The 27,626-nt window shown below is 46.7% G+C and overlaps 1 protein-coding gene across 4 annotated transcripts in view; it reads left to right on the top strand.

The window, feature by feature from the left end:
• The first annotated feature begins 3,103 nt into the window (after window positions 1-3,103).
• The window catches only part of obscna (obscurin, cytoskeletal calmodulin and titin-interacting RhoGEF a), a 91,540-nt gene continuing 67,017 nt past the window's right edge, over window positions 3,104-27,626 (top strand). For 3 of the 4 annotated variants that reach the window (XM_046301598.1, XM_046301595.1, XM_046301594.1), the window contains exons 1-21: window positions 3,104-3,383; window positions 4,511-4,627; window positions 4,769-5,053; window positions 5,368-5,529; window positions 6,648-6,752; window positions 6,888-7,154; window positions 8,012-8,281; window positions 8,472-8,732; window positions 14,248-14,511; window positions 17,528-17,794; window positions 17,907-18,176; window positions 18,417-18,686; window positions 18,970-19,236; window positions 19,385-19,657; window positions 19,818-20,081; window positions 20,330-20,596; window positions 20,817-21,083; window positions 21,242-21,511; window positions 21,665-21,934; window positions 22,301-22,576; window positions 22,746-23,012. In XM_046301598.1, the coding sequence (XP_046157554.1) occupies window positions 4,591-4,627; window positions 4,769-5,053; window positions 5,368-5,529; window positions 6,648-6,752; window positions 6,888-7,154; window positions 8,012-8,281; window positions 8,472-8,732; window positions 14,248-14,511; window positions 17,528-17,794; window positions 17,907-18,176; window positions 18,417-18,686; window positions 18,970-19,236; window positions 19,385-19,657; window positions 19,818-20,081; window positions 20,330-20,596; window positions 20,817-21,083; window positions 21,242-21,511; window positions 21,665-21,934; window positions 22,301-22,576; window positions 22,746-23,012 (4,879 nt within the window). In that variant the 5' untranslated portion in view covers window positions 3,104-3,383; window positions 4,511-4,590. Of the gene's footprint in view, window positions 3,384-4,510; window positions 4,628-4,768; window positions 5,054-5,367; window positions 5,530-6,647; window positions 6,753-6,887; window positions 7,155-8,011; window positions 8,282-8,471; window positions 8,733-14,247; window positions 14,512-17,527; window positions 17,795-17,906; window positions 18,177-18,416; window positions 18,687-18,969; window positions 19,237-19,384; window positions 19,658-19,817; window positions 20,082-20,329; window positions 20,597-20,816; window positions 21,084-21,241; window positions 21,512-21,664; window positions 21,935-22,300; window positions 22,577-22,745; window positions 23,013-27,626 lie in introns of those variants that run through there. The other variant, XM_046301597.1, reaches the window with a different exon arrangement.

Below are 27,626 nucleotides of genomic sequence, written 5' to 3'. Positions count from 1 at the left end.
AACTGTGGTATGACTAAAGAGTTAGTGTGATTTTTTTTTCTCCACACAAAAAAATGAAATTCAGTATAAACAGGGGGAGAAAAGTGGGTCTCGACACCCAACCTCCCATTGCATTACCCTAACCCCACCCAATGTGTATATATCTTTCAAATCTTGGAATGATCTCAAACCATTTAGGTCCATGATATCGGATTCTACATTTGGACCATTGGGGGGGATGCAAAAGGCTGCCCTCCAGATCACAAGGCATTGTTGTGAAAGATTGGAGTATGGTCATGCCATTTTGATTCCCAGTTACATTGTTTTTAAATGTTGAACCAAATACAAATTGTGTGAGCAATAATAGGACCAAAGCATAGTTTACAGTGTTTAAGGGATATATCAGTGAAGACCACCTCTTCCAGGGTAATAGGAGACACCATATTTATCTCTATACTCAGCCAGGGGGCAGAGGAATCATGTCTAAACCAATTTAGGTTGGGGCAAAATGCTAGTGCCTGGAAATACAATGTAAAGTCTCCTACGTCTTTCCTTTTTAAGTTCATTTTATCTGGGATCATTTACCTTGACATACAGTGCATTCGGAAAATATTCAGACCCCTTGACCTTTTCCACAGCTATTTTCAGGTCTCCAGAGATGTTTGATTGTGTTCAAGTCTGGGCTCTGGCTGGGCCACTCAAGGACATTCAAAGACTTGTCCCGAAGCCACTCCTGGACTGTCTTGGCTGTGTGCTTAGGGTCGTTGTGCTGTTGGAAGGTGAACCTTCACCCCAGTCTGAGGTCCTAAGTGCTCTGGACCAGGTTTTCATCACAGATCTCTCTGTACTTTGCTCTGTTCATCTTTCCCTCAATCCTGAATAGTCTCCCAGTCCCTGCCACTGAAAACATCCCTGCAGCATGATGTTGCCACCACCATGCTTCACCGTAGGGATGGTGCAAGGTTTCTTCCAGATGTGACGCTTGTCATACAGGCCAAAGAGTTCAATCTTGGTTTAATCCGACCAGAGAATCTTGTTTCCCATGGTCTGAGAGTCTTTAGGTGCCTTTTGGCAAACTCCAAGCGGGCTGTCATGTGCCTTTTACTGAGGAGTGGCTTCCGTCTGGCCACTCTCACATAAAGACCTGATTGGTGGAATGCTGCAGAGATGTTTGTCCTTCTGGAAGATTATCCCATCTCAACAAAGGAACTCTGGAGCTCTGTCAGAGTGACCATCAGGTTCTTTGTCACCTCCCTGACCATGGCCCTTCTCCCCCGATTGCTCAGTTTGGCCGGGCGGCCTGTTCTAGGAAGAGTCTTGGTGGTTCCAAGCTTCTTCCATTTAAGAATGATGTAGGCCACTGTGTTTTTCAATGCTGCAGCTATTTTTTGGTACTCTTCCCCAGATCTGTGCCTTGACACGATCCTGTCTCGGAACTCTACAGACAATTCCTTGGCTTGGTTTTTGCACCGTCAACTGTGGGACCTTATATAGATAGGTGTCTGCCTTTCCAAATCATGTCCAATCAATTGAATTTACAATAGGTGGACTCCAATGAAGTTGTAGAAACATCTCAAGGATGATCAATGGCAACAGGATGCACCTGACCTCAATTTTGAGTCTCATAGCAAAAGGTCTGAGGTCTTTTCAAAAGGTCTTTTCAATTTTTCATTTTTAATACATTTGCAAAAATGTCTACATCTGTTTTCACTTTGTCATTATGGGGTATTGTGTGTAGATTGCTGAGGAAAGGTTTAATGTAATCAATTTAAGAAAAAGGCTGTAACGTAACAACATTTGGAAAAAGTCAAGGGGTCTGAATACTTTCTGAAGGCACTGTATATTTAAAACGACACACATAGCCTACCTACTGTATATGTACATAGAAACAAAATATAGGGGAAAGGCGTTGTCCCGTGAGAGGTTGCTTTATCTGTTTTTTCAAACCAGATTTACTGTTCAACTGAGCAATCTGAGATGGGAGTTCCATGCAACCACGGCTCTATACTGTATAATTGTAGCGGTGCGTAATAGGCGGCAGAGAAGTCAGGCGCAGGAGAGCAGAACTGGGTAGTAACCGGAGATTTATTAAGCAAAACCAATGGCATCCAGAACAACAAGATAAATGGGCACAAAAATAACCCACCGTGCACTCATGGGGAACGTGCACAAGCACTACAATAAACAATCCCACACAAAGACATGGGGGGAACAGAGGGTTAAGTACACAACAAGTAAATGAGGGAATTGAAACCAGGTGTGTGGAAAAACAAGACAAAACAAATGGAAAATGAAAAGCGGATCGACTATGGCTAGAAGACCGACGACGCCGACCACCGAGCGCCGCCCGAACAAGGAGAGGACCCGACTTCGGTGGAAGTCGTGACAATAATACTGTATGTTTTATTGAATTAGTTCTGGTTTAGGAGACTGTGAAAAGACCCCTGATGGCATGTCTCGTGGGATAAGTGCGTGTGTCAGAGCTGTGTGTAAGTTGACTATGCACACAATGTTTCTTATGAAAAGAAGAAGTAATGCAATCAGTCTCTCCTCAACTTTTAGCCAAGAGAGACTGGCATACATGGTATTGAATTTAGCCCTCTGATTACAATGAAGAGCAAGATGTGCCGCTCTGTTCTGGGCCAGCGGCAGTTTTTCTACGTCCTTCTTTGTAGCACCTGACCATATGACTAGGTAATAATCAAGATAAGATAAAACTAGAACCTACCGGACTTGCTTTGTGGAGTTTGGTGTCAAAAAAGAAAAGAATCTCTTGATCATGGACAGACCTAGCTTTTCAACCGTTGAATCAATATGTTTTGACCATGATTTACAATCCAAGGAATTTGCCGGAACAGGCAGAAAACGAGTTTGTTGTTCAGAGGAGAACTTCCCATCCAATATGTCAATAGCAGAAATGGGAAAACCATCATAGCATGTTTATTATATAATTGTCTGGTGATTTACGAACTTGCGTGGATATATCCACACTACTGATGCCGGGCAAGGTTTGCCTCACTGCAGTAAAGCCAAAGCTATCTTAGCGTGTGTAATAACACTGGTCTATTTTAGAGGAGAGGCTGACAGGAGAGATATGTCAGCTGTTCAGCATTAGGCTTTACCAAAGTAGAAAAACAAGAGAAAGGGCCACTGGCTGACCATCCGCTCTGGAGACCGTGTGGTAGGCTAGCCCTCCAACCTGGGCATTCTCTCTCCTCGCCAAACCTTTGTTGTTAATCTTGAGGGATTTGGGGTGAAAGAAGACAAGGGTCGGACATACCTTTCATGACAGGCGGACAGTTTTGGCAGCTTTTTTGTCCAGCTGAAAGTGGTATTTTTGTAAGGATACTGAGAGGGCATGTGAGGAAAGAGATTTTCCCAGAATACAGCTGAGCAGGCTTAAGGTGGGTACACCACCGTAGGTTGTCAGAGTCCTATTTCTGATACTGTATGTTATTGTATCAAAAGAAATCACTGCCATTGACCATTTTCTATCGCTTATTTATATGTATCAGGAAATTGATAATGATTGGGGACCATAATGCTCGTTGGTCTGAGAATTATAATATTACAGGCAGGTGTTCACGTGAACATTTAGTATAACTTCAAAGCTGCTTGGCGTTGTATCTATCTGCTGTTCTGCTCTATGTTCCTGCAGTGACAAGTTGTGAGTATGTCATCCATCAATTAGTAGTGTAGACTGAATATCGTACTACGTGCTCACACTAGCCAGTTGCCCATTTGGCCAATGTTAATGTGATCCAGTCGTTTAGATTTTTAACTTCCGTGGAAATGGATACATGGAAAATGACACAGTCCCGAGTGGGAGATGCATGACGGTTAATCATATACTCTCTCCACAGCTGTTTGGATATATAAATATGTGAAGTGACTTTGGCTGACCTCCTTTGTCGATAACCTTACTGGGTTTCATGGCATTAGGTCTGTGAGACAATGTTGTCTGAGATTGAGAATGTGTTTTTATTGCTGTATTGCGCACACGGCACCACGTGAGAAAAAACGATGTGACGTGGCAAGTCATTTGATGAGGTCTTGTCCTTGGATGGCCCTCCGCCATTATCAAGCTTCATGCCCCTCCGAGTGGGTGGAGTCTTAATGACCTTTCAACTCATCGATTGGTTATGTTTTTGTATTCTATGTCAGTCAGTCATACTGATTGACACCTTTCGTTTGTTTAACCCATTTTGAGGTCAGTGGAGTCTCCAAACATACATACTATACATGTAGACTGCTGGAGGGGGCAGCACAGCTGGCGCTAAATGAGTGATGATGAGCTCAGCCATGTCAGGTGACAGAGATGACTTGTCATCTTCATAATGTCGGGTGCCAGCCAGCCATGCCACATCACAGTGTAGCCATGTTAAAGTGTCGCTCTCAAGTCCACGTTGGTCCTTCATTTTGAAAAATGTCTGCGAGAGTGAGAGAGTTGTGGGGTTATTTACAAGTCAATATGAAGGTTTCCTTGACTTATAGCATGTTTTTTTTTATGTATTAAACTGTGCCGTTTTAGCCCTGGGGACAACCTAGATACGGACAAAGGGAAAGCCAACCACTATCAGAAGTGGTTGAAGCCACCCCTTCTGACGAACCATGGGGGACAAGTCTGGGAGCAAAGTAGCTGCTGCAAGTAAGGCCTCCATTCCATGGGACACATTCTATGCTGTTTTCTTTTCTTTTGACTTTGTTTTTCCGCTCTAATTTATTCAATATTCAATGACCCACCCCCCCACACACACTTGTTGGAACATATCTTACTCTCTGTCTACAGAGAACCAGATCCATCTCCGGGTAGTGAAGGGGCTGGAGGATGTGGATGTGTGTGAGAGGGAGGGCTGCACGTTCGAGGTGACCCTCAACCTGTCCTACATAGCGGGCACGTGGACTAAGGACGGGGTCAGGCTACAAGCCAAGCCCACCTGTCACATCGCTGCCCATAAGAATAAACACACTCTCACCTTCACCCGGGTCACCGTAGGAGACACTGGCCTGTTCTCCTTCCAGACTGACGGGAGCCAAAACTGGATCCAAACCTCAGGCCAACTCACTGTCATAGGTAACAGCATGACAGAACACAACAGTTGAGAGGAATAATGCAACGGGGACAATTGTATGACCCTCCCTCAGTCTAACGTTCCTGTAATAGCTGGAAGTCTTATTGCCTGTCTGTTTCTATGTTAGCCGAGATATTTTCTCACTGACTTATCATCCAGACTAATGGCTTGGCGAAAAATACATGTAAAATCACAGGTAAATCCCGGTACAGACCACAATACATCATAGCACGTAATTTGATCGGATCGCATACTGGATCTCTAGGTAATGTCGGGCCTATCTGTCTGTGTTTGTCTCCCTGTGGTTGTCTGCCAGCCAGAGACATACAGATTGTGAAGGAGTTGGAAGACGAGGAAGTGACTGAGAGGCAGAGCGTGACCTTCCTGTGCGAGGTCAACTGTGAGGACGTGGACGGGCGTTGGTACACCGACAACACCAGGATCAAACACGGAGACAACGTCAAGATCAGGCACGAGGGTGAGCATGGGCCACAACTGAGCCACAATGTGTTTATAGCTCCGTATACTTCCGATGATATGTATTAACCCTAGATGACTGACAGGAGACGCTGTTGAAATGCAGAGAAAGTTTTACCTTACTAAAAGTTGACAATGAACACTTTTTATAATTGTATAGTAACAGCTTTAACAGGTGTATTATATCTGTCTGCCTTGGGCATTTCATCACTTTACCTGAAGCAATCAACGATGACTTCATAGTGGCTTATAAGTATGCTATAACACACCATAACAGAGGTTATGATGTAGTAATAATGATGTGCTGCTCATTGACAAAAACAATACATTAGAATCATCACACTGATGGTCATAATACTGTATGATCCTTGAGCAAAAACTGACCAGCGCCATGTTGCTGTACATTATAAGTGGTTATAAACTGGGTGGCTCGAGCCCTGAATGCTGATTGGCTGAAAGCCGTAGCGTATCAGACCGTATACCACGGGTATGTCAAAACATTTATTTTTACTCTTCTAATTACGTTGGTAACCAGTTTATAATAGTAATAAGGATCCTCTGGGGTTTGTGGTATATGGCCAATATACCACGGCTAAGGGCAGTATCCAGGCACTCCGCGTTGCGTCATGTGTAAGAACAGCCCCTTGCTGTGGTATATTGGCCATATACCACACCCCCTCGGGCCTTATTGCTTAATTCTAATTATACCTATGATGCACTAGGAGTATTGGTACACGGAATTATGAGTCTATACAAGTCTTTATGTGAGTGTATAACTATGCTTATAGGGCATTATTACTCTATCGTAGTGCATTATGAGTACATGTATAATGCATTACGCATATGTTCTTCCTAGAAAGTGTTACCATATTTTTTTACTGCCTCCATTACAACAAACACATACTTAAATACATGCAATTTTGTCCTTGAAACATTTGATTGAAGTACTGTAGGATTCCATTCATTCCTATGGAGGACTGCTCCTACTGGGGAGTGCCAATATGGTGGCCGGTGGCTTCAAGCTTCTCATTGGCCATTAATTAAATAGCATCAGCAATCCAGGGGTTAGACACACAATTGAAAACTACTAATGAAACACCTATTTCCATCTGAATACAGGTAAAACTCACACCATGTGCTTCAAGTCTGTAAGGCCAGCAAATGCTGGGGAGATCAAATTCACTGCAGACAGGGTCTCCTGCTATGCAACTCTCACGGTAAAAGGTGAACAACATCTATTTTTAGAATCCACGATCTCGATGTTCGTCAATGACAAAAAAAAACTGTAATCTGGCCTAAGTGGCCTCATCAGGTGAAGCTTTAATAAACAATGGTTCAGTGTTACCCCTATTTCCACAGAGCTGCCTGTGCAGATAGTGAAGCCTCTGAGAGTGAAGATTGCTATGTACAAACACAAAGGACTGCTGGAGTGCCAGGTGTCCAGGGCCAACGCCCTGGTCAGGTGGTTCAAGAACAGGAGTGAGATCCAACCCAGCAAGAAGCACCAGATTGTTAGCGATGATGTCTACAGGCAGCTGCACATTGATGACGTGGCCTCGTCAGACGAGGACACCTACACCTGTGATGCTGGCGATGACAAGACCTCATGCCAACTACTAGTGGAGGGTGAGATGCTCAATGTAATTCATTCTGACTTATTGTCTGGTCAGCTTAACATACTAGTTCCAATGTTAGGTATATTTTTATGCTAAATGTTCATAAGCAGTTTACAAGCAGACCTTCAAATAAAGTGTTACACCCTCATACTTATCCGTAAGTCACCAAAACACAATCCAATGGACGAACTTGGGTTTGGCGGATGCCAGGAGAACGCTACCCTGTCCGAATGCATAGTGCCATCTATAAAGTTTGGTGGAGGAGGAATAATGGTCTGGGTCTGCTTTTTATGGTTTGGGCTAGGCCCCTTATTTCCATTGAAGGGAAATCTTAAAGGTACATTCTAGACAAGTCTGTGCTTCCAACTTTGTGGCAACAGTTTGGGGAAGTCCCTTTCCTGTTTCAGAATGACAATGCCCCTGTGCACAAAGCGAGATCCATGCAGAAATGGTTTGTCGACATTAGAGTGAAAGAACTTGACTGGCATGCACAGAGCCCTGACCTCAACCCCATTAAACACTTTTGGGCTGAATTGGAACGCCGGCTGCGAAGCAGGCCTAATCTCCCAGCATCAATGCTCTTGTGGGCTGAATGGAAGCAAGTCCCTGCAGCAATGTTCCAACATCTAGTGGAAAGCCTTCCCAGAAGAGTGGAGGCTGTTATAGCAGCAAAGGGTGGACCAACTCCATATTAATGCCCATGATTTTGGAATGAGATGAGTAGGTGTCCACACACTTTTGGCCATGTAATGTATGTTCACACTGATAACCCAACTATCTACATTACTCAATTCCTGGGTGTACACTTTCCTTTGAAGTAGCGCTAAGTGATGATGCTGATCCAATGTGTGCTCCCTGTGCATGCAGAGCAGGCGATCAGCATAGTGCAGGGGCTGAGGTCTGTGGAGGTGACCGAGCCCAGGGAGGCCATGTTCCAGGTGGAGACCAGCCTGAGGGTAGGGAGGCCCCCAAAGTGGACCCTGGACGGAGAGGTCCTGATGGACGGGCCTGAACTGAGCATAGTCCGGCAGGGCACAGTACACACCCTCTGCTTCATCAGCACGGACAGCTCTATGACCGGCCCTGTGCAGTTCAACGCCGGGAAGAGTCGCTCCACCGCACAGCTCACCGTGAAGGGTAAGGTTGATTGTCACCAAGTGAAAGTTGGAACGATGCCCTGCTTACTGTTGACAATGACCCTCCAGGCTCTAGGGTAGAGTACTGTATTATCAGAGGTGTTTCCCGTTGGGTTCATACTTTGCTTTTTAATCTCTTAAACAGACTAAGATACAGTATTATGTCATTATCCATCCCTGTGCCTTTCCAGAACGCCCTCTGAAAGTGGTCCAGCCCATGCCAGACGTGGAGGCTAAAGAGAACAGCTCGGTCACACTGAGGTGTCAGTTTGCCCCCTCCCCCAGGGTGGTGCGCTGGTACAGGGGCCGCACTGCCCTGCAGACATCCAGCAAGTACAGCATGAGGACGGAGAAGAACCAGGTAGAGCTGACCATCCAGGGCCTCAAGGAGACCGACACTGGCCAGTACAGCTGCATGGCTGGAGGGTCAAAGAGCACAGCCAAGGTTGATGGTGAGGATGCTGTTGATCATACAGTATTAAAGAGAACAACAAATATTTTTCAGGGACAAAGCTTCAACGTTCAGATGGTTGATCATGGAAATCAGCTTCATGCTTGATGAAGTGAAACTCTTTGTATAAAATGTAATCTACACTGCTTCGCCTATACTGTGCAGCTTCAGTGATAATGCCAGATAAGCCGGTGTTTGGAGGATTCATTGGCATGGGTGTGGTTACACCAGAGACGGAGTCGAGGGCCGGGAAACCGTGTCAATATATCCTCCAAACACCGGCTTAGAGGACATTATCAAATAAAATGTTATTTGTCACATGTGCGGAATACAACAACCTTACAGTGAAATCTTTACTTACGAGCCCTTAACCAACAATGCTTTAAGAAGTTAAGAAAAATAAGTGTTAAGTAAAATGATGTAAATAAGAAATAGAGTAACGCAATTAAACAGCACCAATAAAATAACTATGCATAAATAATAAACAGAGAGTAGCTGCAGCATATTAGAGAGCCCTTTGATTAACTGTTCAGGGGTCGTATGGCTTGGGGGTAGAAGCTGTTAAACAGCCTTTTAGACCTAGACTTGGCGTTCGGGTACAGCTTGCCGTGCAGTTTGCAGAGAGAGCAGTCTATGACTAGGGTGGCTGGAGTCTTTGACAATTTTATGGCCTTCCTCTGATACCGACTGGTATAGAGGTCCTGGATGGCAGGAAGCTTGCCCCAGTGATGTACTGGGCCGTACGCACAATCAATCAATGAAATGTATTTATAAAGCCCTTTTTTACATCAGCCCATGTCACAAAAGTGCTATCCAGAAACGCAGCCTAAAACCCCAAACAGCAAGCAATGCAGATGTAGAAACACGGTGGCTAGGAAAAATTCCCTAGAAAGGCAGGAACCTAGGAAGAAACCTAGATAGGAACCAGGCTCTGTGGGGGGCCCAGTCCTCTTCTGGCTGTGCCGAGTGGAGATTATAACAGTACATGGCTAAAATGTTGAAACGTTCACAGATGACCAGCAGGGTCAAATCATAATAATCACAATGGTTGTTGAGGGTGCAACAGGTCAGCACCTCAGGAGTAAATGTCAGTTGGCCTTTCATAGCCAATTATTCAGAGTTAGAGACAGCAGATGTGGTAGAGAGAGAGTAGAAAACAGCAGGTCCGGGACAAGGTAGCACGTCCGGTAAACAGGTCAGGGTTTCATAGCCGCAGGCAGAACAGTTGAAACTGGAGCAGCAGCATGACCAGGTGGACTGGGGACAGCAACGAGTCATCAGGCCAGGTAGTCCTGAGGCATGGACCTAGGGCTCGGGTCCTCCGAGAGAAAGCGAGAGAGAGGAAAAAAGAGAGAAAGAGAATTAGAGGGAGCATACTTAAATTCACACAGGACACCAGAAAAGACAGGAGAAATACTCCAGATATAATAGGCTGAGACAGGAGGGGTAGGGAGACACTGGCCCTGTCCACGATACCCCCTGGACAGGGTCAACCAGGCAGATATAACACCACCCACTTTGCCAAAGCACAGGCACCACACCACTAGAGGGATATCTTCAACCACCAACTTACTACCCTGAGACAAGGCCGAGTATAGTCCACGAAGATCTCCCCCACAGCACAAACCCGAGGGGGGGTCAACACGGACAGGACCCACTGAACAGATGAGTCTTCAATAAATGACTTAAATGTAAATGTAAATGTAAAGACTTAAAGGTCGAGACCGAGTCTACGTCTCTCACATGGTTAGGCAGACCATTCCATAAAAATGGAGCTCTTACAAGAGAAAGCCCTACTTCCAGCTGTTTGCTTAGCAATTTTAGGGACAATAAGGAGACCTGCATCTTGTGACCATAGCGTACGTGTAGGTATATATGGCAGGACCAAATTGGAAAGATAGGTAGGAGCAAGCCCATGTAATGCTTTGTAGGTTAGCTGTAAAACCTTGAAATCAGCCCTAGCCTTAACAGGAAGCCATGTCATGGTACGAGTCTTCGTCGTCATCCTCTGCCGGTGTCTTGGGTCTCTTCATCTCTCCTACCTCTGCTAGCTACCTCTGCTAGCTCCAGAGGTTCTTTCCTCTTCACCTTGGTTCTAGGCTTGCACTGGAGTATTATGATCACATTTTTTGGTTCTAGTCAAGATTCTGGCAGCCGTGTTTAGCACTAACTGAAGTTTATTTAGTGCTTTATCCGGGTAGGAGGAAAGTAGAGCATTTCAATAGTCTAATCTAGAAGTGTCAAATGTACTGATAGATTTTCCTGCATCATTTTTGGACAAAAAGTTTCAGATTTTAGCAATGTTCCGTAGATAGTTAACAGCTGTCCTTGAAACAGTCTTGATATGTTCGTCAAAAGAGAGATCAGAGTCCAGAGTAACGCTGAGGTCCTTCAGTTTTATTTGAGACGGCTGTACAACCATCAAGATTAATTGTCATATCCAACAAAAGATCACTTTGTTTCTTGGGACCTAGAACTGGCATCTCTGTTTTGTCTGAGTTTAAAAGTAAAACTACCCTCTGTAGTGCCTTGCGGTCGGAGGCCGAACAGTTGCCATACCAGGCAGTGATACAACCAGTCGGGATGCTCTTAATGGTGCACCTGTAGAATCTTTTGAGGATCTGAGGACATTTACATTTACATTTACATTTAAGTCATTTAGCAGACGCTCTTATCCAGAGCGACTTACAAATTGGTGCATTCACCTTATGACATCCAGTGGAACAACCACTTTACAATAGTGCATCTAAATATTTTAAGGGGGGGAGGGGGGGTGAGAAGGATTACTTTATCCTATCCTAGGTATTCCTTAAAGAGGTGGGGTTTCAGGTGTCTCCGGAAGGTGGTGATTGACTCCGCTGTCCTGACGTCGTGAGGGAGTTTGTTCCACCATTGGGGAGCCAGAGCAGCGAACAGTTTTGACTGAGCTGAGCGGGAACTGTACTTCCTCAGTGGTAGGGAGGCGAGCAGGCCAGAGGTGGATGAACGCAGTGCCCTTATTTGGGTGTAGGGCCTGATCAGAGCCTGGAGGTACTGAGGTGCCGTTCCCCTCACAGCTCCGTAGGCAAGCACCATGGTCTTGTAGCGGATGCGAGCTTCAACTGGAAGCCAGTGGAGAGAGCGGAGGAGCGGGGTGACGTGAGAGAACTTGGGAAGGTTGAACACTAGACGGGCTGCGGCGTTCTGGATGAGTTGTAGGGGTTTAATGGCACAGGCAGGGAGCCCAGCCAACAGCGAGTTGCAGTAATCCAGACGGGAGATGACAAGTGCCTGGATTAGGACCTGCGCCGCTTCCTGTGTGAGGCAGGGTCGTACTCTGCGGATGTTGTAGAGCATGAACCTACAGGAACGGGCCACCGCCTTGATGTTAGTTGAGAACGACAGTTTGTTGTCCAGGATCACGCCAAGGTTCTTAGCGCTCTGGGAGGAGGACACAATGGAGTTGTCAACCGTGATGGCGAGATCATGGAACGGGCAGTCCTTCCCCGGGAGGAAGAGCAGCTCCGTCTTGCCGAAGTTCAGCTTGAGGTGGTGATCCGTCATCCACACTGATATGTCTGCCAGACATGCAGAGATGCGATTCGCCACCTGGTCATCAGAAGGGGGAAAGGACCTATGCTGAATCTCCTGAGGGGGAATAGGTTTTGTTGTGCCCTTCTCACAACTGTCTTAGTGTGTTTGGGACATGTTAGTTTGTTGGTGATGTGGGCACCAAGGAACTTGAAGCTCTCAACCTGCTCCATTATAGCCTTGTTGATGAGAATAGGGGTGTGCTCAATCCTCCTCTTCCTGTAGTTCACAATCATCTCCTTTGTTTTGATCACGTTGAGGGAGAGGTTGTTGTCCTGGCACCATACGGCCAGGTCTCTGACCTCCTCAATATAGGCTGTCTCATCGTTGTCAGTGACATCTGCAAACTTAATGATGGTGTTGGAGTCGTGCCTGGCCATGCAGTCATGAGTGAACAGGGAGTACAGTATTGGACTGAGCACACACCCCTGAGGGGCCCCCGTGTTGAGGATCAGCATGGCAGATGTGTCGTTACTTACCATTACCTCCCGAGTGGCGCAGCGGTCTAAGGCACTGCATCTCAGTGCAAGAGGCGTCACCTCACCCTGGTTCAAATCCAGGCTGAATCACATCTGGCCGTAGGGCATCCCATAGGGCGGTGCACATTTGGACTAGCGTCGTCTGGGTTTGGACAGTGTAGGCCGTCATTGTAAATAAGAATTTGTTTGCCTTGTCTAGTTAAATAAAGGTTAAAGAAAAAAGAAAAATAAATACTACCTGGCGGTGGCCCATCAGGAAGTTCAGGATCCAGTTGCAGAGGGAGGTTTTTATTCCCAGTGTCCTTAGCTTTGAGGACACTAAGGTGTTGAACGCTGAGCTGTAGCCAGTGAATAGCATTCTCACATAGGTGTTCCTTTTATACAACGGGTTACCAACATATTCAAATAATGATTTACATAATTTTCATTAAAAACTTTACTTCGATGAATTTATTCATACTATTTCCTCCTTCCACAAGATATAGTCACGACACAAATCTTTGGTTGCTACCCAAGCCGGCCAGCCGTTCATTCTATTCGTTCGGTTGCCAGAGACGCGACCCAGTCATTAAGTATTTTTGTTCTGTATCTATGGATGCGAGTCGTCGTTCGGTCTAAATGTTCTATTGCCATACTGGCTGGCAACATTCTTATTCCTTGCTTGCTAGCTAGCCAACTACGGCTAAATTACAGTCACATCAAACAGTGCAGACTGAATAACAACAAAGTAGCTGCATTTTCATTTGGTTAAGCTGTTTTCTAGTGACATTTCTTTGGATAGATCCAATACAATGAGCTAATGATGTGTGATTTCACCTGGCATAAATACTGTGCTCTCTTGCCTGGTTTTGTTGTTCAAAGGAGCTAGCCAACAACACAGCCACAACAATCACTTCAAACTGAAGCTGGAAATACTGCAAATTAGCTGCACTTTCTTTCATTTGACTTGTTTTCTATTGATATTTCTTTGTATGTAGCCATAGAAATGATGCCGATTCATGATTTCGACTAGCTGAGAAAAGCTGCCTGCCTGTCTGTCTCATCCCGACTCGAGATTCGTTCATTCCTATGCGACAACTGGAGATCGAATTTGAATATTAAGACAGTGTTGCAAATGTCGGAGAGACAGACAGTAAGGTTTAAACTATTCTCCGCTGTTGAAAACCAACATGTTAGTCTAAAAGAAATGTGAGATAATGTCTAGATGCTTTTTATAGTGGAGATCAAGTTTATAAATTGCCTGGCTGGGCCGATGAGACAGTGGATTGCGCAGTCAGATGGAATAGAGTAAATAGGCATTTAAACATCAGAGATTTAGCAGGTGGTAACTTGTGGAAAGGACTCCGGCTGAAATGCGGTTATAACTAATCAGCATTCAGGATTAGACCCACCCCTTGTATAAAAGTTAGATATTAATGACAAGAAACCCCTTACACCATGGATATGAACTATATATACTTTTTTCAGTGCGAAGGCTGAAGATCGTAAGGCACCTGGAGCACGTGAAGGTGGAAGAGGATAGCAACGCCACATTCACATGTGAACTCAACTATGTAGTAGCCAATGTGCAGTGGCTTCTGAACGACAACCACCTCAACACCAACACTGTTACCAGGATTCAGAACATGGGCACCATTCACAGCCTCACCATCAAAAATCTCCGCCCACAGGAGAGCAGGGTGACCTTCAAGGCTGGCCTTCTCACAGAGTCCACCTCCCTCAAGGTCAAAGGTATGCCTTGTACAGTTGTCACTTTTCACTTGTGAGCTGCCACTGCAAGAATAATTGAGAAACGAATGTAATTCTAGTGATTGTATGTTCCTAGTCAGTACAGAGTTTGTTTCTCCCCAATCTGGAGATCTAATTGGAAAATGAAGCAAATTGTTACGTTTTTCTTCCGTCTAAAGAGAGTCGGACCAAAATGTAGCATGGTTAGTTCGATACATCTTTAATAGACGAAAAAACATGAACAATACAAAAACAACAAACGGAACGTGAAAACCTATACAGCCTATCTGGTGACAACTAACACAGAGACAGGAACAATCACCCACGAAACACTCAAAGAATATGGCTGCCTAAATATGGTTCCCGATCAGAGACAACGATAATCACCTGCCTCTGATTAAGAACCGCCTCAGGCAACCATAGACTTTCCTAGACAACCCTACTCAGCCACAATCCCAATACCTACTAAAACCCCAATACAAAAACACACCACAAAATAAACCCATGTCACACCCTGGCCTGACCAAATAAATAAAGAAAACACAAAATACTAAGACCAAGGCGTGACAGAACCCCCCCCCCCCCCCCCCCCCCCCCCCAAGGTGCGGACTCCCGGCCGCACACCTAAACCCATAGGGGAGGGACTGAGGGGAAGCTCGGGACTGAGGGGAAGCTCGGGACTGAGGGGAAGCTCGGGACTGAGGGGAAGCTTGGGACTGAGGGGAAGCTCAGCCCTGAGAGGAAGCCCAGTACTGAGAGGAAGCTCAGGCAGGTAGTTGGCTCTGGCAGATCCTGGCTAGATGGTGGTTCTGGCAGATCCTGGCTGACTGGCGGATCCTGGCTGACTGGTGGATCTGGAAGATCATGGCTGACTGGCAGATCCTGGCTGACTGGCGGATCTGGAATATCATGGCTGACTGGTGGATCCTGGCCGACTGGTGGATCCTGGCTGACTGGCAGCTCTAGCTGCTCTGGCTGCTCCATGCAGACTGACATCCCTGGCTGCTCCATGCAGACTGGCAGCTCTGGCAGCTCCATGCAGACTGGCAGCTCTGGCTGCTCCATGCAGACTGGCAGCTCTGGCTGCTCCATGCAGACTGGCAGCTCTGGCTGCTCCATGCAGACTGGCAGCTCTGGCTGCTCCATGCAGACTGGCAGCTCTGGCTGCTCCATGCAGACTGGCGGCTCTGGCTGCTCCATGCAGACTGGAGGCTCTGGCTTCTCCATGCAGATTAGCAGCTCTGGCTGCGCTGAACAGGCAGGAGACTCCGGCAGCGCTGGAGAAAAGGAAGGCTCTGGCAGCTCTAAACAGGCGGAAGACTCCGGCAGCGCTGGAGAGGAGGAAGGCTCTGATAGCGCTAGACAGGCGAGGTGCACTGTAGGCCTGATGCGTGGTGCTGGCACTGGTGGTATTGGGCCGAGGACATGCACAGGAAGCCTGGTGCGGGGAGCTGCCACCGGAGGACTGGTGTGTGAAGGTGGCACAGGATGGACCGGACCGTGAAGGCGTACTGGAGAGCCTGAGAGCAGGACTGGCACAGGACGTGCAAGGCTAGGGAGGTGCACAGGAGGCTTGGTGCGTGAGGCTGGCACAATCTTCACCAGCCGACTAACACGCACCTCAGGATGAGTATGGAGCGCTGACCCAGGTGCCATCAAATCCCTGACACGCTCCGTCGGGCGAATATCTTGCATACTACGCCAAATCAACTGCTATCTCTCTTCACTCTCCTCCAATTCTATTAACACCTCCTCGAGTGTCTCCTCATCTCCCATCCGTGCACTCTCCTGTATTCTGTCCAATAATTTCTCGACCCTCTCAGACTCAGCCCTCAGCTTTGCCGATAGCTCCGATATCATCCATGGCTCCTTACAGTAAACAGGGGGAGTTGGCTCAGGTCTGAACCCTGACTCTGCCACACTCTCGCTGAGCCCCCCCCAATAAATTTATGGGGCTGACTCTCGGGCTTCCATCCGCGTCGCCATGCTGCCTCTTCATACCAGCGCCTCTCCGCTTTTTTTCTCCTCCAGTTCTTCTTTGGGGCGGTGATATTCTCCAGGCTGTGTCCAGGGTCCTTTTCAGTCCAATATCTCCTCCCAAGTCCAGAAGTCCTTTGATCGCCGCTCCTCACGATAAACAGGGGGAGTTGGCTCAGGTCTGCACCCTGACTCTGCCACACTCTCCCTGAGCCCCCCCCCCCCCAAGAAATGTTTGGGGCTGACTCTCGGGCTTCCTTCTGCGCCGCCGTGCTTTTCTCTTCAACTCCATTCTCCTATAGCCCTCCTCGCACTGCTCCAGCGAATCCCAGGCGGGCTCCGGCACTCTCTCTGGGTCGACCACCCACCTGTCTATTTCCTCCCAAGTCGTATACTCTAAACTTTTCTCCTGCTGCCGCTGCCTGTCACCACGCTGCTTGGTCCTGGTGTGGTGGGTGATTCTGTTTCGGTTTTCTTCCGTCGAAAGAGAGTCGGACCAAAATGCAGCGTGGTTAGTTCGATACATCTTTAATAGACGAAAAAACACGAACAATACAAAAACAACAAACGGACCGTGAAAACCTATACAGCCTATCTGGTGACAACTAACACAGAGCCAGGAACAATCACCCACGAAACACTCAAAGAATATGGCTGCCTAAATATGGTTCCCAATCAGATACAACGATAATCACCTGCCTCTGATTAAGAACCGCCTCAGGCAACCATAGACTTTCCTAGACAACCCTACTCAGCCACAATCCCAATACCTACTAAAACCCCAATACAAAAACACACCACAAAATAAACCCATGTCACACCCTGGCCTGACCAAATAAATAAAGAAACAAAATACTAAGACCAAGGCGTGACACAAATATAGTAGACTTGGTATTTCTGAGATCTGAAGATGATTGAAATGATCTCCATAAGTAACTCTGAATGAGCAAGATATCTATCAGCTACTGATGCATGGAAGAATGTAAGAGATTTGGATTAGATCAGTAGCTAATGTGTTCGTACTGTTTTTTGTCTCCTCCAGAAAAGCCAGCAGTGTTCCTCAGGTCTCTAGAAGACATGTCAGGGGAGGAGGAGGGGAAGGTGTGTCTGCAGTGTGAGACCTCTAAGGAAATGGCCACACCCGTCTGGAGGAAGGATGGTTCGGTCCTGGACAGCAGTGACAAATATGAGCTGCTCATGTTTGGGAAGTCCTTAACGCTCATCATCCATAGTCTGAGTAAGGATGATGCAGGCCACTACAGCTGTGACTTGGGCACCAGCCAGACCAAGGCCAAGGTCACTGTACATGGTATGTATGGTCTAGATCATCAGTGAGGTCTGGTTCATAAATTATTGGACCAGAAATCCATTTGATCGTCAATCAATTGTCCAACTGATCACACTGAAATCTCCCCCCACAGACATTCACATCACCATCGCCCAGCGTATGAAGACCGTCTCTGTTCTGGAGGGCGAGAGCTGCAGTTTCGAGTGCATCCTCTCTCACGATGTCATCGACGAGCCCTCCTGGACCCTGAACGGTCAACTTGTGATCAGCAACAGCCGCATCCAGATCGTAAACAAGGGTCGCAAATACAAGATGACCATCAGAGACGCAACTGTGACTGAAGCCGGGGAAGTAATCTTCTTCGTCAAAGACCTCAGCTGCAGGACCATGCTGTTTGTCAAAGGTGAGTGTCTGAAATGTATACGAAGCTGGGTGTCATCATGGCCAGTCATGACCTAATCTCTCGAAAAGCAAAAAGAGTATTGCACTCAAGTAATATGAATTACTCTATAATGTGTGTTTGTTTCTAAAGAGAACCTATAGCGACATATGTCTGTGTCTCTGATGTGCCTCCCATGTGCCTGCTGTATACATATGTGTCCCTAAAGAAAATCTGATGTAATATGTAACCCTACTCCTATAGAGAAGCCAGTGCATGTGTTCAGGGACATGATGAGCGTTAAAGCCACCCCAGGGGAGAACGCTGAGCTGAGCTGTGAGATCACCAAGCCTGAGGCCTTCATCCGCTGGCTGAAGAATGGCCATCAGATCAGGCACAGCCCCCCCAAGTACGAGATCAGTGTGGAGGACCACCTGGTACGGCTGGTTATCACGAACACCTGCATCAGAGACTCTGGGGAGTACTGCTGCGAGGCTGACGGCATTGCCACCCGGGCCAAGCTGGAGGTCAGAGGCAAGTACTGGGGGGTACTACAGTATTTCTGTAACTGTATAGTGCTGTTTAGCAAAGTTGTGGATTTGTGTCACATGCACATTAGATTAATTGTGACTAAACTTTGACTCGAAGCCTCAAGACTCAGGACTCGACTTTGACTTGAGACTGATGACTTGAACGACTTCTTTTAAAATGTTCTGGACAGTTTTTGTACTGCTTTTGTACCATGTTATCTATCGCTCCACACACCTGCTCGGGTGTAGCACACAGGAAGTGCATTTAACCCCTCCCACCCCTGCAGAGCTGCAGCACACATTTGCTCGGGAGCTGCGGGACACACAGGCCGAGGAGAAGAGCAAGGTGATGCTGGAGTGCGAGACGAGACTGCCGGCCAAGCGGGTGACCTGGCTGAAGGGCATGGCAGAGCTCCGGGCGGGCAGGAAGTATGTGATGAAGCAGAAGGGCGTGGTCCTCTACCTCACCATCAGCTGCCTGGAGAAGGTTGACACCGACGTGTACACCTGCGATGTTGGCACCATGCAGAGCCGGGCGCTACTGACCGTGCATGGTAAGGCCATAGAAATAGAATGAATAGAACGCTCTTTCCCATTCAAGTCAGCATTCAGTGATAGGTGGAATGGCAGGCATTTTGAGTATACCCATTCTATGCAGCTTGCGCGTTTCATGTTAAATCCCTGTGTGTGGGATCTCTGCAGGTCAGAAGGTGTTGATCATGGACGAGCTGGAGGATGTTGAGTGTCTGGAGAATGACACAGTGATGTTCAGGTGTCGTATCTGTCCCAGCGATTATGTTGGGGTCAAGTGGTACCTGGATGAGACCTTACTGTACACCAATGAGCTGAATGAGATCCAAGAGATCCCGGGGGGCTACCACAGCCTCACGTTCAAACAACTGGCTCGTAAAGACTCGGGCACCATCTCCTTTGAGGCAGGCGACAAGAGGTCCTACGCCTCGCTGCTTGTTAGAGGTAACGTCAGCGTAAAGTTGTTCTGTTTAATGAACATCTATTAACACACTGTACTATTACAACAACTATTCACAACATGTAAATGATGTGTCAATCATTTTTGTCCAGAGCGTATGTATTTGACATGTTGTCTATGTAATCTACCCTCCCCGTGGTAAAGAGAGACGTCCCACCATCACCAAAGCATTGGAGGACTGTGAGGCCATTGAGGGAGGCGGTTTGGTGCTGGTGTGTATCACCTCTAAGCCATGCCACATCCTGTGGTACAAAGATGGCTGCCTAATGTGGATTTCCTCGAGGTACCACGTCAGTCGCTCAGGTAACGAGGCCAGGCTGACCATCAGGGAGGTCAGTAACAGCGATGCTGGGGTGTACGAGTGCAGCGCTGGGTCGGTCAGCACCAAGGCCGTCGTCACTGTAAAAGGTGAGAACAGGACCTTTTTTCCTTCATTGTATCATGTTGTTGTCCTCCTTACTGTGCATTTGGCATCACATGTAAAGTAGTAAGGTATGGGATATTGGTCATAGCCAAATATGATAACAATTATTTCAGAAGACAAAACAGGATTACTTCTTTACCTGTTTGCTTTACAGCTCCCCCTAGAGTATTCTTGTCAAAGTACAATGTACAGTATTACTCATTGGGAGATGCTGTCCTTCTTTCTATTCCAGCCATTCCAGCTGAGTTCACCCAGCCGCTGCAGAGCATGGAGGTAAAGGAGGGGGAGGATGTGACCCTTTCCTGTGAGTTCTCCCTGCCGGGGGTTGCGTTCCACTGGAGGAGGGGCTTGGAGACCCTCAGAGCTGGAGAGCGGTACCTGATGAAGCAGAAGAGGTCCTTCATCTCTTTGACCATCACTGGCCCGAAGCCTCAGGACTCAGGAGATTACACCTGTCAGTGCCGAGACCACAGAACCACAGCCAGCCTCACAGTCCACGGTAAACGCCATCCTTGCTTTTCATTTCAATTTCCAGGATGCATCATATGGAGTAAAACAAAATGAATTCAATAACTTTGCAATGTTGCATTATCACACCCACAAATTAAAACCAATCTATCTGAATATTAATGGAACTATTTTTCATAGACATTTCCCATTGTCATTCAGTCTTCATGCCGTTGGTGGTTAATACTAAAATATGGCTATTTACTCCCCAGCCATCCCCATCTCCTTCACACAACAGTTGAAAAATGTTCAGGCCGAGGAGGGCAACAGTTTAACGTTGCGCTGTGAGCTTTCTAAACCAGGAGTCCCTGTGGAGTGGAGGAAAGGGGAGGAGCTGTTAAAGAATGGGGTGAAGTTTCAGATAAGGAAGAGAGAGACCATATCAGAGGTTCAGATATGGAAAACTGTGCCTGAAGACAGTGGAGTCTACAGCTGTGAGTGTGCAGACCAAAAGACCACAGCCACCGTCAAAATCAGCGGTAGGAAGTTTCTCAGCCTTATTATGTTTTTATGTAGAGCTAATCTTTCCTGAAGTTACATTTTATAAATGTACATTTCGGACATTTACATGAAGGCAATAAAAAAAAAAAAAAATGTTTGTACTATTCTCATATTTTCTTTCTTCATGTTTCTTCAGCCCTGCCTGTTACCTTCAAACAAAAGCTGAGGAACGTGCATGTTGAAGAGGGGAACAATTTGGTGTTACACTGTGAGCTCTCCAAACCAGGAGTCCCTGTAGAATGGATGAGGGGAGGAGAGGAGCTGCTGAACAACGGAGAGCGGTTTCAGATAAGACAGAGAGAGTTGCTGAATGAACTGAAGATAATAGATGCCAAACCTGAAGACAGCAATATCTACACCTGTGTTTGTGGCAATGTGGAAACCACAGCCGGTGTTACAGTCACAGGTAAGAGTCTGAGACAACTGAGAAAAGATTTAAATTCAAATTGAATTCATATCCAATGTGAACAAAATTGTATGCAGTGCATCAGCATGAAATCACAGTCCTTTAAGTGAATAGGAGGCATTTCATGTCTCTCATTGCCATGGTGTCTTCCAGCAATTCCCATCACTTTCAAGCAAAAGCTGAGGAACCTGCAGACTGAGGAAGGGAACACCATCTCGCTGCACTGTGAGCTGTCTAAAGCAGGGGTGCCAGTGGAGTGGAGATTGGGAGGAGAGAGGATACTGCAGAATGGAGACAAATACCAGATCAAGCAGACAGACTCAGCACTGGAACTCCTCATCAGGGAGGCTCTGCCAGAGGACAGTGGAGTCTACAGCTGTGTGTGTCGAGACAAGAAGACCAAGGCCACTGTCAAAGTCATTGGTAGGGGGGGGATGCTCTGTGCTCTAATGAAACAACTGTCACTGATGTTAATGGCACATAAACTTGGTTAAACTAGAGGCGATGTCTGTGCCCCCTGCGTACATCTAATTAGCATAATACTAAAAAAATCCCTGTAAGAGTCTGTCTCTTTAAGCTAGAGGTATCTGTTTTTTGCATAGGTTATGTCTGAATCCTCCGCATCCGCCAACGTCGCATCCGCCAACTTAACCAGAGCCCTTAGCTATAGTGTAGGGTCCATTCAATGGCCTTCATCTTATCTACCGAAGGGAAAGGTTTCTCAAGGCTGTTCTAGCTTTCAGTACATTCAATGTTCACTCTATGATGAAATTGTTTTTTTCCTCCAAGCTGTACCTGCCACCTTCAAAGTGGGTCTGAAGAACCAGGAGGCCCCAGAGGACGGCAGCATAACCCTGCACTGTGAGCTGTCTAAGGCTGGGGTCTCAGTGGAGTGGTGGAGGGGGGAGACAGAACTGTCCCAAGACCTGTCTGGAGGAAAGTACCAGATGAAACTGGAGGGGAAAATAGCTGAGATGACCATTACCAATGTGCAACCGGAGGACAGAGGGAAGTACAGCTGTGTCACTGGAGACCAGAAGACCACCGCTGAAGTTAAAGTGCAGGGTAAGAAACATTTGATATCAATGCTTTTCCTTGTAAATAAGCTAATTTACTTCTTTAGGTTAGAGGTGGAAGGGTTGAGTGACTCCCGCTTTGAGACCATAGAAAGTGTTAGTTTCTATTTGTACTTCTTGCGCTCATACAATATGAACCAATGTTAATGTTTCCACAGCTCTCCCTGTAATGTTCACACAAGAGGTCCAGAACGTGGTGATCAAAGAGGGGGACAGTGGGGAGTTCTGGTGTGAGCTCTCCAAGCCTGGTGACCCAGTGGACTGGAGGAGGGGCAGAGTCATCCTGAAGTCTGGAGACAAATATGAGATGAGGCAGGAGGGACGCATCACTAAACTGCTCATCCATAACGTGGAGGAGAGGGATGCTGGGAAATACACCTGTAAGAGTCGAGATGCCAAGTCAACTGCTGAACTGACCGTAACAGGTGAGTCAGACCAAAGCTATGAATGCACTCTCAGACATTTTTCTTTTAATGTGTGGTCTGTGAACATGGCTAGATTTTTGATTAACCATGACTTCATTATGATGAAATACAAATTCCTGCATGCATTTGTGGTACTGTACATCCAGGGGAATCTTCAGTCCACTGTGATAAACAAGAGAGGTTAAATTACATACAGTTCTGTCGTGTCTTTGGCTATGCCGGATTAAGTGATATGACATGCTATTCTATAAAATAATTTCTCTGCAATTAATATCACCTGATTGAGCTAATCATGTAAATATAATTAACTAGAGAGTCGGGCACCACAAAATAATATTTATAGAGCTGTTATCTTCCGAATAAACTCTTAAAGACCTAGTAATATTTTACATCAATAGCAGTCAATATCAATCGTCATCTTACTTCAGTATCATCTGAAAGTTGTAAATTCTTGGTTATCTGCATGAACCCTGGCTAACAATTTGAATCAGTAATACAAAATTGGGTTTAATTATTTATTTACTAAATACCAAACTAATCACACAGAATTACAAATACATATAGTTAAATCATAACTTGATTACAAATTACGTCATAAAGGAAAAAGTCCCTAGCGGGCGGAACAGATATGACAGCTTGTTACACAAATGAAAAAGGGGCTGGGTTGAGTGAAGGAGCAGGAAGACTGAGGAACAAAGGGAAGAAGCTGGGCTATCGTAAATACAGTATCTTATGCATTCTAAATTACCGCCCATTTGGAAAAGGAAAATGCAAGAAATATTTACTCTGAGCTGCGCTTCGGTAGGTTGGTGGAAGATGGAAGGCCGTGTTGCCAAACCAAGTCCTTTGTCCTTTGAAGAATGTCTCTGGTGGTCAATTGGATACGTTGTAGTAACGTCGTTGTGTGATAGACGGGATACTCAGTCTGTTCCTTCCTAACCCTCGTTTGCAGCAGCTGTTGCTAACTTAACGGCTAGGAGGTATCACTGCTGTAGTGAATAAGAGTTCAAAGTTCATACCATTCGCAACCCAAGCTCACGCTGATGTTGGCTTCGTTCTGTAGTTATTATCTGAACCATTCTGACATAGGACCGTCGTCCTACATCCCCCGGAACAGGAAGTTCTATTGTCGTCAAGGGCTTATATAGGAAGGGGGAGGAGGGAGTATTTGAAAAGTTTTATAGCCCATGTCCCTTCACAGGGCGGGCCACTGATTGAGCAGCCCTATCTTATGAAATCCCACATCTCACATTTTAGAAGCTAAAATCACATTTCATCCCATCACAAATAATTTCATATTCAAACATTTAAATTGAACAACAATTTAATGTGAATCCGATAACTCTGATTTGTAGACTTTCCACTGTAGAGTTTATGTCATCTTATCATTGATGAGAATGTCTCAGGTGACAACGGAACTGACATCATATTCATTAAGTACCACCACATATGTTCAATTGTTTGGATTACCAGAATATAGTTAATTTCCCCCCACCTACTGATGTTCCCAGAATCTCTATGTTAACCAAGGGTTTTGCAAATGTAACCTCAGTAGGGTAGAGAGAGGAAAAAGGTGGAAGAGGTATTTATGACTGTCATAAACCTACCCCCCAGGACGACATCATGACAGTTATTTTTCTTCCTGTGTACCCATGATTTAAGTACTCAGCACTGAAAGAGCTTTGTCCCTTACTTGTAACTGTTTGGTTACCTGCTTATTGTCCTGTAAAGGGTTAATAGATCAGAGTCCTCGAATATGAACGTTATCAGGCAAGTTCAAGGTCCAGAATGCTCTATATGATTTCATCCTTTACGGGACATTTATGACTGGGAATACTGCAATCAAAGTTTCTTGAAACCACTGTGCGCAGAAAACAAATCCTCAGATCAGAGTTACTGCGAGTCCTTTTGTGGTTGCTGTCTGTGTGTAAGATATGAGGCGTGCAGAAAATGGATCGCTGTGGTTGTTATCCTCCAGCTCAAGCTTTTCAGTGACCCAAAGAGGCTGCCTAGTAATCGTATGTCAAGGGGCAAACAACCTGCAATAAGTATGCATACCCAGAGCTGTGGCGGTTATGAAATGTCATTAGCCGGTGATTGTCATGCGAATAACTGTCGGTCTCACTGTAATTGACCACTGATTAACATAAACACATGTAGCATCTCCTGGCTTCCGCACATAGCCCACAAGCCCCCGATGCAGACCTTTGGAGCATCTAGTTAAATAAAGGAATAAATACAAATCTACATTTTAAGAAGTCTAATAGACCCATGTAATATAGCCTACACCTTCACAATAAATCCATTCTTTATTTTAGACAGGTCTAAAGAAGCATGATATGAAGAAGATGTAGTCTATTTCAGAAGAACAGAGTTGTCCGAGTTGTCCTTATGTTAGGTCCTGATCTGGTTATACCAAATGGCTGTGGGCTACACTTACATTTACATTTACATTTAAGTCATTTAGCAGACGCTCTTATCCAGAGCAACTTACAAATTGGTGCATTCACCTTATGACATCCAGTGGAACAGCCACTTTACAATAGTGCATCTAAATCTTTTAAGGGGGGTAGAAGGATTACTTTATCCTATCCTAGGTATTCCTTAAAGAGGTGGGGTTTCAGGTGTCTCCGGAAGGTGGTGATTGACTCCGCTGTCCTGGCGTCGTGAGGGAGTTTGTTCCACCATTGGGGGGCCAGAGCAGCGAACAGTTTTGACTGGGCTGAGCGGGAACTGTACTTCCTCAGTGGTAGGGAGGCGAGCAGGCCAGAGGTGGATGAACGCAGTGCCCTTGTTTGGGTGTAGGGCCTGATCAGAGCCTGGAGGTACTGAGGTGCCGTTCCCCTCAGAGCTCCGTAGGCAAGCACCATGGTCTTGTAGCAGATGCGAGCTTCAACTGGAAGCCAGTGGAGAGAGCGGAGGAGCGGGGTGACGTGAGAGAACTTGGGAAGGTTGAACACCAGACGGGCTGCGGCGTTCTGGATGAGTTGTAGGGGTTTAATGGCACAGGCAGGGAGCCCAGCCAACAACGAGTTGCAGTAATCCAGACGGGAGATGACAAGTGCCTGGATAAGGACCTGCGCCGCTTCCTGTGTGAGGCAGGGTCGTACTCTGCGGATGTTGTAGAGCATGAACCTACAGGAACGGGCCACCGCCTTGATGTTAGTTGAGAACGACAGGGTGTTGTCCAGGATCACGCCAAGGTTCTTAGCGCTCTGGGAGGAGGACACAATGGAGTTGTCAACCGTGATGGCGAGATCATGGAACGGGCAGTCCTTCCCTGGGAGGAAGAGCAGCTCCGTCTTGCCGAGGTTCAGCTTGTGGTGGAGATCCGTCATCCACACTGATATGTCTGCCAGACATGCAGAGATGCGATTCGCCACCTGGTCATCAGAAGGGGGAAAGGAGAAGATTAATTGTGTGTCGTCTGCATAGCAATGATAGGAGAGACCATGTGAGGTTATGACAGAGCCAAGTGACTTGGTGTATAGCGAGAATAGGAGAGGGCCTAGAACAGAGCCCTGGGGGACACCAGTGGTGAGAGCGCGTGGTGAGGAGACAGATTCTCGCCACGCCACCTGGTAGGAGCGACCTGTCAGGTAGGACACAATCCAAGCGTGGGCCGCGCCGGAGATGCCCAACTCGGAGAGGGTTGAGAGGAGGATCTGATGGTTCACAGTATCGAAGGCAGCCGATAGGTCTAGAAGGATGAGAGCAGAGGAGAGAGAGTTAGCTTTAGCAGTGCGGAGCGCCTCCGTGATACAGAGAAGAGCAGTCTCAGTTGAATGACTAGTCTTGAAACCTGACTGATTTGGATCAAGAAGGTCATTCTGAGAGAGATAGCGGGAGAGCTGGCCAAGGACGGCACGTTCAAGAGTTTTGGAGAGAAAAGAAAGAAGGGATACTGGTCTGTAGTTGTTGACATCGGAGGGATCGAGTGTAGGTTTTTTCAGAAGGGGTGCAACTCTCGCTCTCTTGAAGACGGAAGGGACGTAGCCAGCGGTCAGGGATGAGTTGATGAGCGAGGTGAGGTAAGGGAGAAGGTCTCCGGAAATGGTCTGGAGAAGAGAGGAGGGGATGGGGTCAAGCGGGCAGGTTGTTGGGCGGCCGGCCGTCACAAGACGCGAGATTTCATCTGGAGAGAGAGGGGAGAAAGAGGTCAGAGCACAGGGTAGGGCAGTGTGAGCAGAACCAGCGGTGTCATTTGACTTAGCAAACGAGGATCGGATGTTGTCGACCTTCTTTTCAAAATGGTTGACGAAGTCATCTGCAGAGAGGGAAGAGGGGGGGAGGGGTAGGAGGATTCAGGAGGGAGGAGAAGGTGGCAAAGAGCTTCCTAGGGTTAGAGGCAGATGCTTGGAATTTAGAGTGGTAGAAAGTGGCTTTAGCAGCAGAGACAGAAGAGGAAAATGTCGAGAGGAGGGAGTGAAAGGATGCCAGGTCCGCAGGGAGGCGAGTTTTCCTCCATTTCCGCTCGGCTGCCCGGAGCCCTGTTCTGTGAGCTCGCAATGAGTCGTCGAGCCATGGAGTGGGAGGGGAGGACCGAGCCGGCCTGGAGGATAGGGGGCATAGAGAGTCAAAGGATGCAGAAAGGGAGGAGAGGAGGGTTGAGGA

The sequence above is a fragment of the Oncorhynchus gorbuscha genome, linkage group LG15, assembly GCF_021184085.1.
Source record: "Oncorhynchus gorbuscha isolate QuinsamMale2020 ecotype Even-year linkage group LG15, OgorEven_v1.0, whole genome shotgun sequence".
In the NCBI taxonomy this organism is placed as follows: Eukaryota; Metazoa; Chordata; class Actinopteri; order Salmoniformes; family Salmonidae; genus Oncorhynchus; species Oncorhynchus gorbuscha.
The sequence above is the reverse complement of the archived record's forward strand: the minus strand, read 5'-3'. Positions and strand labels throughout refer to the sequence as shown.